Raw genomic sequence first — 13,485 nt, 5'->3', positions numbered from 1 at the left:
TTCAAGGATAGCAGGTATAGACATCCGAGACAGGAAGCATGGAAGAGATCTGTGGGAGATAGGAGCAGTGGCTCTCTCCAAATCAGAGAGTGGTGTGAGTTGAGTTGAGGATGTCGGATTCCCTCCTCCTCTTGTATCTCTGGTGTTTTATCTCTAGCTTCAGGGGATGCAGCGTCTCAGTGAGGAGATGCAAACTATGTTGAATTTGGGCGTGACAAGATTAGCAGCAGTATGTGCAGTGGATCACCTCACATGGGTTGAGGGGGTGATTTGTTGAATTCACCCCATGTGAAGGAGGTGATGCTCTTCCATGGGAACACACCTTGGTCAACAATGGCAGGCAACCAACCAAGTCAAGCTTGGTGGCCACCAACCATGTCAAGGGTCAAGCATGGAGGCTACCCAAAGGCACTCCCACCTACTCCAATGTGTATAAATGGAGGGTGAGAGGAGAGGCCAAAGTGTGAGTAAGTGAGAGAGGAAGAAAACCGTGAACCAAAGAGTGCGAGAGATGTGAGGCGGAGAGACCGTCTCCCTCGGTGTGAGCGAGGGAGACGGGTGAGTGGCTGAGTGAGGAGAGTGTGAGCTCCTCCTCTATTGTAATCTTTCTGTAATCTCCTCATTGGTATAGTGATAACCGGTTACTCTCCCGTGGACGTAGGCATTGGGCCGAACCACGTAAAATATTGTGTCTCCTTGTGTGTGGGTGTGTTTTTCTGCTTGCAATGATTTCTATAAGGTCTTGGGCGGGATCCCCGATCCCAACATTTATGTATATCATTCATACTTAGGCCAAGTTTGCCATAATCTAAATAATACAAAAAGTCAAAAAGTCACAATCTTATTTAAGTCACATCATCTTATTTAAATCACATCACCTCTCTAACACATCACATCAAACCCAACCCAAACCAAATCTATATAAACTAATAAATCAAAAAGTGTACTTTTTTAAAACATTCCAAACCAACCCTTATGTTATGAGTCCTCGTGTGAGCAATTTACTGTTATATGTATTGTTCACGTGGTTATGTAACAAATCGATTTGGGCCGTCTACCTGGTGAAACACTTCTCAAGATAAAAAAATAAAAACAAGAAAAGGTAAATTACAATTTGTCTCTTTTCTAGTTGGTCACTCTCTCACCCTTCTTCTTCTTCTTCTTCTTCTTTTTTTTTTTTTTTTTTTTTTTTTTTTTTTTTTCCTATTTTGACCTTGTATGTTTTAAGTTTATCTCAATTTACTTTTAAAATTAATTTTTATTAAATATTAAACAGAAAATAACACATTGACAGTCATATGATATAAAAATATTTTATTATATATATCTTACACACACATAAATTTAAACTCTAATATAAAAATATTTTATTATGTTATTTTTTGTCTAATTTGGAATAGAAGATAACTTTAGGTGTAAATCAGAAAATTTTTGAAATATAAAAAGGCAAAGTGAAAATATATATATATATATAAATTTTAAGGGTCAAAATGAAATTTAAAAATAAAAATATAATAACCAAGTTTTACAAAGGTAGACGATTTTCAGCCACTGCTGGAAAAATGATTTTTAGTGGCGTTTTTAAAACGCCGCTATATGTCTGAAAAACGCCGCTAATTCCTTCAGTGACGCTTACCGCCAAACGCCGAGGACGCGGCCGTCGCTGTAAGTTTAAGACGCTTTAAAAACGTCGTAAAATTAGCATAGGCGGCGTTTTTATAAACGCCGCTAAATGTGACAGCCCAACGGTAAAATGACGTCACACAGGCATTCAGCGACACTTCAAAAACGCCGTAATAGCTTTTTGTTATGTTCAAAAAATAACTACAATGGCGTTTTGTAAAACGCCGCAATAGTTTTTCTTCTTTTTTTTTTTTTTTTTTTTTTTTTTTTAACTACTACTTTTGTGAGATTACTGAATATGATCATTTGATTGATTCTCAATCATATCATGAAAAAGCTTCTACATTTCATAATGGTTACATGATCAACGAACTTCTGTTAATAACAAGAAGAGTAGTTACATGAAGTATGAAAACAAAGAGGGAAAAAACAAAAAACAAAAAACAAAAAAAAGGTAAATAACAGAAACAGAGAGAGAGAGAGAGAGAGAGTACAAAACTTTCAGATTTGATCAAACTATTCTAAAACCCTAATTTTTTGAGACTTGAAAAAACCATTTCCTTAATAAGGCGGGAAAGATTATGAGGCTGCAATTTTCTCAAACAGGCCCAACCTATTATCAGCAAGTCTAGACTTGTATGCAGATTTTTTGTATTCAAACCATGTAAACTCTTTGTACAAGCTGTCTTCTCCTTCCATGAGTGAAGGCAATGGGGCTATCTTTTCACTCAATGGTGGTCCTCCAAAATATATCATTGAAACCCTTGATTTCAAACTGTTCGCTATAACTCTATGCCTTACACTTTTAAACCTCCCATTGGTCATCACCTGCAAAACCGACCAGGCACATTTCAAAACCAAAAAAATTACCCACTAGCGCAATTCAGAAAATTAAACAAACAGCAAAAAGGTTTGAGTATAAAGAATGTGTAATTCATGAGGAGCAACATTAAAACCTCTAAAGCATAGTTTTCCAGTCAAACAATTCTCTAGCTCGAACCCCCAGATAGACTATTTTGCTGAGCTTATAATCGATTTACAAATATGTAATTTCAATCCAAGAAACCTCTATAAGACAGCGCCAAATTGGATCCAACTCTGCATAGTAAACTCCGAATACCTACAATCACTGTAAATCACAGTAAATCACAAATATCAGTTAAGCTCAACAACTACTATCAATAGTCAAACTTAAAATATCTCAATTTACAATTTATTCCAGAGTTTAATCCCTTTGCCACTTGGATAACTATGACTTTTCAACCAGCTAGACTCAAAGTAGGTATTTAAAAAAATAATAAGAAATAAGGCTTCCATATTCTTTAATCACATTGTTTATGCATATTTTTAAATGCATTGTTTATTCATATAAGGTGAAAATAGGGACCTAGCAGTGAAGCAGATTGTATCAAACAAAACACATTCTCATACATTGTCTAAAGAATGTATTAATTTTCAACCTTTTGGGAAGGAGTGTAATGACTGAAAAGAAATAGACATCATATATGTGGAAGAAGTGTACCTGGTTACTTGAGCAAAGAACCAATCTTATTCATCTGAAGAAAAAATTGCAGAAAAAATTTTTAAAAAAAAATTTTAGGTGAAACAAATTTTAGGTGGGAAGGAGTGTGATGCTGGGAAATTGTAGGGCCAGCTCTGGACCTCAATATTCATCTGAAGAAAAAATTGCAGAAATTTCTTATTCACCTTAAAAAAAAACTCCCTATATTTATGTTATTTATATCAATAAAAATGCTGTAAGCACAGAAACTTTTCATAGAAAAGTGCATGAAATGTAGTGTCAGCAGCAATGCATTCATCTAGGTGGAACATGGCCCCATACAAGAGCGCAGTGCTACCACTTACACATTATTTTCATCCGGTACAGAATTAAGATAGATAAAAATCGGACCGAAAACCTTTTTTCCATATGTCACCAGGTTCAAATTTTACTATAAGATCTGGTCCGGCATAATGAGAAGTGACAAATATCTGATACACATGCAATTTTGATCAAGATTATGTATCAATTGGAGATAATCACCAAAAGCATTAATACAAATTAGTGAAATCAACATGGATCATGTAATTATTTGAAAGTAAAAATGGGTATGGGTTGTCACTTACAGCAAGGGTTGTTGGGTTGACATGGGAGGTTAGGTCTTGTTTGAAGGGTCCACCGGTTCGGAACTCATTGCTGGGTGTGATTTGCCAGAACCCCACAGGCGGGTCAAAGCATATCCACCCGTGAACCTGATTATCTTTGTCCTCAGTTGAGTATTGGTACTTGTCATCCACCTGCACATCAGGAATGAATCAACATCTAAAACAATAGATGTAGCATTGCAATTAATGTCACATGGAGACAGGATCCACTATGCTCATCTCCTAGTTCTCTATTCCAAACTTCATCTCTACCACATGATTAGAATCAATGAAATTAGGTTTGAAAAAAAATAGAAACAGAAGATCTCGTGTGAGTTAGAAGCACCACCATAATCATCATTCACAAATTGTAAAGAAATAGTCATTTTGTAAGAAGGGTAAAGGAGGAAGATCATTTCATTCCATTCTATTTCGTTCTAGTGAACTAAACACTACATTCCTAGTAAATGAAAAGATAAAACGATATATTTGGGAGAAGTAATGCTATGTTTGCTTTATTGGAATGAAAGTAGAATGTAACGGGATGTTCATTCCTTGGTCTCTTAATGGAATGACCTATCACTCATCCAAACGAACCAAACACTACCTGAGAATTTGTTATAGAAGAAATGGCATGGAATAGTGAGAAATAATTTAATATTACCATTTAGGACTACTATATTTACAACCTATATATGTTGCTTTCATGTGTTATTGTGGGTCCTATTATTTTTAAACATGATGAATTATATACGTATATATGATATTTCATGTGTTCTGTTTTAACCAAGGAAAAAAGCTAAGCACCTTGGGCTCATCTGGGGGATCATACTGCAGAATCCAGTCCTATTAGTAGGGAAGATAAAGAAAATGAATCAACATGAACTATTATAGATTCTATCTTGAAATGAAATAGTTCAGTCATAACAATTGGTACTTTTCCAGTGTTCCTTGTAGACAATTTTTGCAACCTTTTCATACATCTCATGGTAGTAAATTAGATGCTTGTAAACAGTTTTATACAGAGTTAACTGAAATAAATAGAAAAATAAAATTTCACAGCAATGCCAACTAACAGCAGACATCACCATGGCATGCTTGGCAGAATTAATTTCATTTATCATCTAAAGGTGCAAAAGTTTTTAACTGCTATAAATCCCTTCCTCATTTTTTTCTTTCTGTTTGGGGTTGAGGACTATCATTGCTGGCATACCATATTCAACACCAACAAGCAAAAGAAAGTAACATACCACTGCAGGAATATCAAGACCGCGAGCAGCAACATCAGTACATAATAAGATGCCCTTCTCTGCTTTGCAGAAGTCAAAAAAAGTGGATGTACGTCTCTGCTGCTTTTGCTTTTCCATGGATATCAAAGCAATCTACATGAATGTATCTGAGAAGTTCAGAGTGGAACTTGACTGAGTTACATGAAGAGAAGAAAACCATCACTTTCTTTGAGAGATTTCTCTTCAAGAAGGAATACAAAAGAATAAATCTCTTGGCACTTGGCACAACACAATAGCCTTGCTGCAGCCCTTCATTAGTGACCTATAATAGCAGACATCTTATCAGGTTCTAGAAGCGGGGACTGAAGAAAATCACAACACACTGAATAAATTCCAACGATTAATTTACCTTCTTCCGTCCATCATCCACATCAATATAGACAGGAGTTGTTTAAAACGATAACCGAGCAAGATCCTCAACGATTAATTCAGTGTATATATTTAGTTTGAGAGTATATATATATATATATGAACCTTTTAGTTGGCTCATTAATTGTTTTGAGTGTATTTTGTGTTGAAAGTAGTGACTTTAAAAAATGTATTTTGCATTAAAATTGAGCTGCTAGAATTGATTAATTTTGAATTGTCCATAACTGGAGAATCAAACCAAACCAAACCAAATAAGTTTTCTCCTTTCGGTTCTATAGGTTCCAACAGATCAATTTGATTCCAAAATTTCTAAAATTGTTGAAATCAGTATTCGATTTTGATTCAGAATCAAATCGAACCAAATCGTGTACACCACCATGTATATAGGAAGTACAAAGAAAATGATGAGGGAGGAACTGACAATCTGGTGACATGGCAGGTAGTGCCAGCACAGTGGCAGGCAATTTGGGGATTGGTAGAATCAGGAGCCCAGGTTGCATTCTGGGTGCAGGGATCAACACCACTGAAATTCAACTTTGTTCCCAAATTCCAGTGACTAATTATCTTGTTCGGTGCTTCCACTGACCCAACAAACAAAACAAAAATACAAAAAAAAAACATTCAAAACAATTCACGATAGTCCACAATCATTGTGCAAAAAAACCATTCACACATAAATATGAATTTGACTTTTCTCATGTAATGAATGACTCATCATATGATAGACAAATGCAATTAACTGCCCTGGCACCATCTGGAAGGTGCTGGACATGTCTCTGTCATGGAAACCACTACATTATATCACAAATGATGATGTATAATATATTTGTGTGTCTCTGTTTTTCTTCTCTGAAAAAAGACAACAACAAACTTTTACAACACACACACTAAAAATAAAGGAAAAAGAAAAAGCCCGTGTGAGACAACAAACCTGCTTTTTGATCTTGGAGTTAGGCACTGAATCTCAACCTGCAGAAGAAAGATGATAAAGTTCTTGTATCAAATGAGGGGTTAAAACTAAGAGTTTTATTTGCTAAAACCAAATGAAATCTAGGTTGATGGCCAACAAATCCAAACTCCAGTTGGAGCACTAAGGATCAAGTTCAATGCTTAAGAATGTTGTGTATCTGAATAGGAAGTGTTTTAGCACTAAGGGTCGGAGAATATTGTGGTGGTGTAGAGAGAAGGATTGGGTGGTGGGTGGATGAAAATAAGGATAGTATGATAATTTTATTTATTTCTATTAGAACAGTTGCAGGAAAAATCCTGACAATGGGGTATCTGTAATTTGCAGAATGTGAGGGGGAATCCATGTTTTTGACAAACCTCATGGAGTGTGTCTTTGTAATATACCCAAAAATACATCAAAAATATGTGCAACACTTCCAGATAAACTAAAAGAGTTTTAGCATCATGGATCATTAACCGAAAACAAACTTTGGAAGCATTAGGAGATGACTCACTTGTAAAATTGTCCCATGGTTGCACTTTTTCAAAGGCAATGAAACAGGAATAGAAGCTTTTGAACTCATGTAACCTGCCAGATTAATGGTAGCCTCTCCAAGGATATTGGATCTAGCTGAACCCTACAATAAGCACATTGTTAGTTTGATGTTATCAATTGCTAAGACCATGAAGAGGAACCCAGTGAGAAAAAATGATGGTTGGCACACAGCTTGTCAAATCTTAATTAAAACGATACTGAAAGACACAATGGCAATCAACATAGGCATCAACCATCGAAACAACTAGCTGGAATAAGTATTGCTCAAATTCCTTTGGAGCTTCATCCTGTGAAATCCAGACAGACTCTGACAAAGTCTCTGTCCATTGACACGTCCCATTTCGTACTGATGCTTTCCCTGATTTGCTGACAGTTTTCCCCGTTTCTATGGAGAGAAGAGAACATAAAGCTTGTCCCATCCTTTGGGTACCTAGAAGGGAAAAAAAAAAAGAGAGAGAGCAAAACCACGAAAAAAAATAAAATTAAATGAACAATGTAACAGGGAAAAAAAAAGAAGTTAAAACAAATAAGCTTGGATAAAAACTCAAAACAGAAATCATTGGGTCATAATTCTAGGGCATGGGAGACAATAGCGTAAGCCAGCCTTTTATTACATTAGATTACAAAGTCCATTTTTTTTAAACTATTCAATCAGTCAACATTTTGTGATAGTTACAATTTCTTAGGTAGTGACATCCATATGCCTTCACTCTAAATCCAGAACCGCCTAGCATGACTGTAGTAGTGTAATTCAAGCTGATGTTGGACAGAAGTCAGGAAAATCTAATAGAAGTCCTATTTTGTATCACAGTTCAGAGATATAATATCACTGGTGCATCAAAAAGAATGCATTGATTATTTGTTCTTGTTCTGTCATACAGCAGAACTCTCTGATTATAATGAGAGCCATGGCAGGCTTGAACAACAATACTGTATCAGTGTATCACAAGTCAATATTGCTGAATGCCCAACCAGAGGGGATTTCACAATCCAATTAAAAGAACCCATGTATAATATATTGATTATCACAAATTCATACAAACCAATTAAAAGAATGCATTGATATATTTTAACACCTTAAAATTCAAACCAACAAAAAAGAAGAAAGAGGAGGCAGATGGTGAAGAAAGCAGCAGCTGAAAGCATCTTTACCTGTGATTCTACATTGGCACATACAGCATAATACTTTCCCAAACCTGACATGAAAATGGAAAAAAGAGAAAAAAGAAAAGAAGAAATCAAATGATTTCATAAATTGTATATGGAATTGGCATGTAACCACCACAAAAGTAGATTAACAGCAAACACTCATTTTCTATAAACGTGGGCTGTCCTAGTTCAAGAACAAGAACAAAAAGTCAAGGTCCTCTTGATAGTAAGTTTACGGGTTTTGTCAGGATGACCAACAAAACTAATCCCTTCACTAAGAAAGCTAACAAATCAATCTCAATACACACTTATCAGCAGCCACAGAGTCAAGCAATTAATCTAAAATAGCTATCTACGAACATTTTACATCAAGTTAGGAAAACTACAAATATAAAAATAAAAAAGTTGTCCTTTCCCTTATCAAGTAAGAATGTCAATGCAGTATCAGTTTTCATAAGACATTGAAAGCAATGAATTCTTTGAGGTAGAAGGTTCAACTTACCAGTCAAGCCAAACATTGGACCTCATACTTTAAATCCTATTAACTATTAGGTACTTCAAATAAAGCTAGTAGGCATTAACTCACACAACTTTGAGGTAACATCGGCAAACTAAATTCTTAATTATGGATCTGTGCAGTAAATAGACTGCTTCCAGAAAATAACAGTAGCATGGAAAAGTTTTCTTTGTCCATGATGACCAAATGGGAAGAAAAACCAAAGTAAAATTCATTGAGCCAAACAATAAATAGCAGTATCAGCCACAATAACAGACATTACTTGGAGAAGAGATTGTTGATGGTGGAACAAATGGAGAAGGGGCAAATGGTGGAGATCCAGGGCAGGATTTCCCAGTAACTAGTCCACATAGATTTATGTTATTAGCAAAACTGCAGAAGGTACACAAAAAATTAGCATAGCATTTTACATCAATCATTCAAGGACACTACAGAACAACATTCTCTTTAACAAGAAACCTGATGGGAGTGAATAGTGAAAACGAGCCACTGTCTGGAATAGGTCCAGATAAGGATGATTATTCAATCAATACATAGAGATACATATATAAATTCATATATATACTTGTATAGAGAGATTTTTAGGAGAAAAAAATTTTCCAAAAAAAAGTACAGATAATGTGTACGTAGAGAATAAGATTGTGCGAGAGAAACAGAGATCCAGAGAGATTGAGAGATCGAGAGAGAGGGAGACACAGACAGAGATCGAGAGAGAGAAGAATCGACGAAACTGAGATTAGATTGAAATCAAAATCGAAATCGAAATGGAAATCGTGCATATGGTTAGTAGACGATGCAGATGCAGATGCAGATGGTGATGGCGGTGGCGGTGGAGCTTTGAAATCAAAATCATTCTGAGATTGGATCGACCGAATGATGAATCACCGAGCTGAAGAAGGTTGAATCAAGTTGAAGGAACTGAAGGGTTTAGAGAGAGAGAGAGAGACAGACAGAGAGCGAGTGAGAGACTTGAGGGATCGGTTTCTCTGAGGCTCTAGGGTTTCTCAGATTCAAATAAGTTGCGAGAGATTTGAGTGTTTGAAGAGAGAGAGAGAGACACACACTGAAACACATTTGAAGGCGCTTTTCAAACGACTTCATTACCTAAACGGTACCGTTTTAATCAAAAATAAAATGTGGCGTTTAAAAAACGTCGTTAAATATTAGAAATAGTGGCGTTTAAAAAAACGCCGTTAAATAAACGCCGTTAAATCATATATTTCCTGTAGTGAGCAAATGCTTTCTGTGTTTTTTTTTTTTTTTTTTTTTCTAAATTATTTTAAGAAAGTGGTTTCCTTGTGCTTAGTGAATCACTTTTTGATTACCTTCTCTAACAATAATTTTTATTTTTTTTTCTCTAATTCACTTAAATACCTTTTCATCATTATTTTTTAATTTAACTTATCTTGTCAGAAGTTAATGTGACAATGATATGAGGGAAGGAAACGAAGAGCAAGAGACAAACTAATTTTTTATTTTTAAGGGATGAATAGTGACTGTCCAAATGTAGGGAGCCAATAGGGTTCCCTAAATTTGAGCCATATGAATAGTCTATTAGAGCATTTAATAATTTCTCCTATTAGAGTTTGGGTTTTGCTGATTGAGGGTCCGTTTGGGAAGAAAAAGCCCAGGTTTTTTTTGACTAAAATAGTCACAAAAAATAAAATAGGCTATTTTAGTCACAAAAAATAAAACTTCAAATCCAACCCATAATCATTACAATCCTCTCTCACAAAAAAAGCCAAAAAAGTCAAAAAGCCAAAAAGCCCTTCCCAAACCAGGCTAAAATAGCCAAAATAGCCAAAAAGCCAAAAAGCCAACCCACTTCCCAAACGGAGGCTGAGTCTGTGTTTTTAGCTAAAAACTAAGAAATTTATTCTAAGTAAATAATTCTAAGTTTGTAATATTATTATTAGACAAGGTGTAATTAGAAGCTCCCCCAGTACATTATCAATTTGAACTTTGGTAGCCTTCGTAGTCAACACTCTTTCGCACATGCTTCTCGCTATTGCTTCTCGTAGCATATAACGGTGACAGAAATACGAAAGATGATAGAATCAATATACCTGAAAAGAAACTTGTGACCACTAAAACCCAACTCAGCTACAAGGGCAAATTACATTCGTAATCTCTATATTTATTTTTATATTATTTTAGTTTTTATATTTTGTATTGATTTAATTTTGATTTTTAATTTTTAATTTTAAATTTGGTGTCAATTTGATCCAATCAATACTATCGTTAGTATTTGTAACGCCCTCAAAATAAACCCATTATATGTATATCATCGACATGCATTATTTAAAGAAAACAATTTATTAATTCATTCATCAGAGTATTACTAAATAAAAACATTACATGTAACATCAAATTAAATGCCTTATGGGCTTACATCTTTCCAAGCCAACACTTGGACACAAAATATGAGTTCTAACTCAAATACAAATAAAGCCCTAGGCTTGATTATTTATCAAATAAAAACAAACAACTAAAGATAGTCTTCACAATCCAAATCCTTCCAAGCTAAGTCCTGGGAGGTAGCTTATCACCTGGACCTGAAAATGATGTTTCCATAAAGGGTGAGCCACAGCCCAGTAGAAATATACTAAACCAAATATAAACATTGAATAAAGCATCAGTATTTAATAGATGGTTAACTAAGATAATCAATTACATCATCTTACAGTCTCATGACACTAATGTCTAAAACACGTTTTACTTTCCAACATTTTCAATATGGCTCAGAACCTGGCCAAACTTATAACAGTGAACTATATATATCATAATCACATTCTTCCAATGTCAACAAACAATTGAGACTCAGGCTCAAATCAAAACACTTCATACTCCCAGTTTGATACACATTTTAGTGCTGTATCAATAAAACACTTCAATATAAATAAGCACACATAAAAGTGATGCTAATGGAGTCCATCCCCTATCTCCTCCCAAACAAAATCCGGTTTAGAGGTCCATCCCCTATCTTCCCCTAAACCGTGGAGTACATCCCCTATCTCCTCCCACACAAAACAATGTATGCAAACACATAACATATACAACACACAATCAATACACATAATGTCTGTATTAATTCAGCAGTCAAAATTGATGACTTAACCAATGATTAGTTTCAGTTATTCCTAATCCACATGCAGTGTCTACAACAAGCACGACTATCCTCCACCGATAGCCCAACACAGTTATTTCTAGACTTGGAAATAAATATACCAACAATTCAATAGGCGAGTGATTTACATTATCCAACTACACCATTTAATCAATAAATTTCCCAATTTCATGAATTTAACCAATTTCCCCAATTCCCTTAAATTAATTATACAAATTAATTAATTAATACAATTAGGGTTTTTCCCAAAATTACCAAAGTAACCCCAACATATCACAATACCAAAACTTAGAACAAAACTTATAGAATGGAGTAGGAAATCCCTAACTCGAAGAAATAGCCCCAAAAGAGAAGATAGAGATGAAGACCCAAACTCCAAAGTGCTCCAAACTACCAACAATTCAGATTAAAACGAAGCCCTCGACTCACACACTCTTTTTAATGAAGGATCTAGGGTAGAAACACACCCTAAGTGGATCAAATCTAAGAGAGAAGGTGAGCAGGGTGAGAGAGAAGTCGGACCTTAGGGTTTGGAATCTAAAAAGAAGATGAAAAACTGATTAAAAACCCGCTGCTGTTTAATTAAACTGGACAGGCTCGCTCGAGCGAAGACTTTGTCGCTCGAGCGACCAGACACATGAAAACCACGCTCGAGCGACAGAATGCTCGCTCGAGCAAAGAACTCGAAAACAAACACCTCGCTCGCTCAAGCAAAGAGACTCTCGCTCGAGCGAATAAGCACTGCCCTCAGGTCTAAACCAGACGCAGTCGCTCGCTCGAGCGACCAAATCCTGGCTCGAGCGACCAACCCAAAAACTGGACAGCAACACTTGGTTTACGAACCCAACCAACCTGAAACAAACCTGCCCAACACATCCAATAACTCCAAATAAGGAAATAAAGATTGACCACAACCATTATACAATGACAGAATCTACGAAACCTAAGTCCGGATACAATAATCAAATGAAAAAACACCGGGGTCGCTATAACCTCCCCCCCTTAAAAGAATTTCGTCCCCGAAATTAAGCATAAGTTTGTAAACAAAAACAAGTTTTTCTCAATTCTCAAAGATATTATATAACAACAATAAACATCTATACCCAATACTGGTCACTTCATCTCTTTATCAAGGGGTATCTCACAATATATATAAAACAACATATATTTCAACCTGTATCATTATTATGCATTATTCCTTTCAATGTTAACAATTCTCATATCATATTCAATCGCATGATATATACAACACATTCAACAATGTACTCAACAGATGCAATGTTACACTAAACTTCTATAATGAAGCAAGTTTCAAGATACACCCATTTACCAATACAAACTCAATGTTTTACAACTTAAAACATATATAAAGCTCTTAAGTTCAACAATGTAACAGAATCTAATTATAAGATTACAAATCAACAAACATGTCCGGATATTTCTGGCGGACTTCCAATTTACGTTCCCAAGTGGCTTCCTCCACTCCGTGATGTTTCCACAAAACTTTCACCAAAGGGATGGTTTTGCCTCGCAAAACTTGGTCCCGTTTATCCATGAGCCGAACCGGTCTCTCCTCATACGAGACATCCTCATCAACCACTAAATCGGTCCAATCCAACACATGTGATGGATCCGGCTCATACTTCCGAAGCATACTCACATGAAACACGTCATGTACTCCGGACAGCTGCGGCGGTAAAGCTAGACGATAAGCAGCCTCGCCAATCCTCTCAAGGATCTCAAACGGACCAATGAACCGAGG

At 35.7% G+C, this 13,485-nt stretch overlaps 2 protein-coding genes across 3 annotated transcripts; both read right to left on the bottom strand.

Moving 5' to 3' along the window:
• Window positions 1–2,688: 2,688 nt before the first annotated feature.
• LOC145794761 (uncharacterized) lies at window positions 2,689–5,254 on the bottom strand. The gene is made up of 4 exons (XM_082877127.1): window positions 5,019–5,254; window positions 4,576–4,614; window positions 3,751–3,921; window positions 2,689–2,752 (listed from the first exon to the last, which is right to left on the bottom strand). The coding sequence occupies exons 1-4, from the start codon at window positions 5,133–5,135 to the stop codon at window positions 2,750–2,752; spliced, it is 330 nt and encodes a 109-aa protein (XP_082733253.1). The 5' UTR covers window positions 5,136–5,254; the 3' UTR covers window positions 2,689–2,749.
• Window positions 5,255–6,897: 1,643 nt separating this feature from the next.
• Window positions 6,898–9,609, bottom strand: LOC145794760 (uncharacterized). 2 transcript variants are annotated; one of them, XM_082877124.1, is made up of 4 exons: window positions 9,056–9,609; window positions 8,859–8,968; window positions 8,083–8,126; window positions 6,898–7,360 (listed from the first exon to the last, which is right to left on the bottom strand). In XM_082877124.1, the coding sequence occupies exons 2-4, from the start codon at window positions 8,945–8,947 to the stop codon at window positions 7,113–7,115; spliced, it is 381 nt and encodes a 126-aa protein (XP_082733250.1). In that variant the 5' UTR covers window positions 8,948–8,968; window positions 9,056–9,609; the 3' UTR covers window positions 6,898–7,112. The 2 variants fall into 2 exon arrangements, with proteins under 2 accessions (XP_082733250.1, XP_082733252.1); XM_082877126.1 differs by having other exon boundaries at window positions 8,859–9,609.
• Window positions 9,610–13,485: the final 3,876 nt, after the last annotated feature.

Source organism: Camellia sinensis, chromosome 7, assembly GCF_055761805.1.
Source record: "Camellia sinensis isolate YWXY chromosome 7, ASM5576180v1, whole genome shotgun sequence".
Lineage (NCBI taxonomy): Eukaryota > Viridiplantae > Streptophyta > Magnoliopsida > Ericales > Theaceae > Camellia > Camellia sinensis.
The sequence above is the reverse complement of the archived record's forward strand: the minus strand, read 5'-3'. Positions and strand labels throughout refer to the sequence as shown.

What these genes read in the sequence shown, in the direction of transcription:
- LOC145794760 (XM_082877126.1), bottom strand. Translation starts at nt 8,947, where the DNA reads ATGTGGACTAGTTACTGGGAAATCCTGCCCTGGATCTCCACCATTTGC. An exon ending in ATCAACAATCTCTTCTCCAA is followed by an intron (nt 8,127 to 8,858) that starts GTAATGTCTGTT and finishes TTTTCATGTCAG; the next exon opens with GTTTGGGAAAGTATTATGCT. An exon ending in GTGCCAATGTAGAATCACAG is followed by an intron (nt 7,361 to 8,082) that starts GTAAAGATGCTT and finishes TTTCCCTTCTAG; the next exon opens with GTACCCAAAGGATGGGACAA.
- LOC145794761 (XM_082877127.1), bottom strand. Translation starts at nt 5,135, where the DNA reads ATGGAAAAGCAAAAGCAGCAGAGACGTACATCCACTTTTTTTGACTTC. An exon ending in GTCTTGATATTCCTGCAGTG is followed by an intron (nt 4,615 to 5,018) that starts GTATGTTACTTT and finishes CCCTACTAATAG; the next exon opens with GACTGGATTCTGCAGTATGA. An exon ending in ATCCCCCAGATGAGCCCAAG is followed by an intron (nt 3,922 to 4,575) that starts GTGCTTAGCTTT and finishes CCTGATGTGCAG; the next exon opens with GTGGATGACAAGTACCAATA.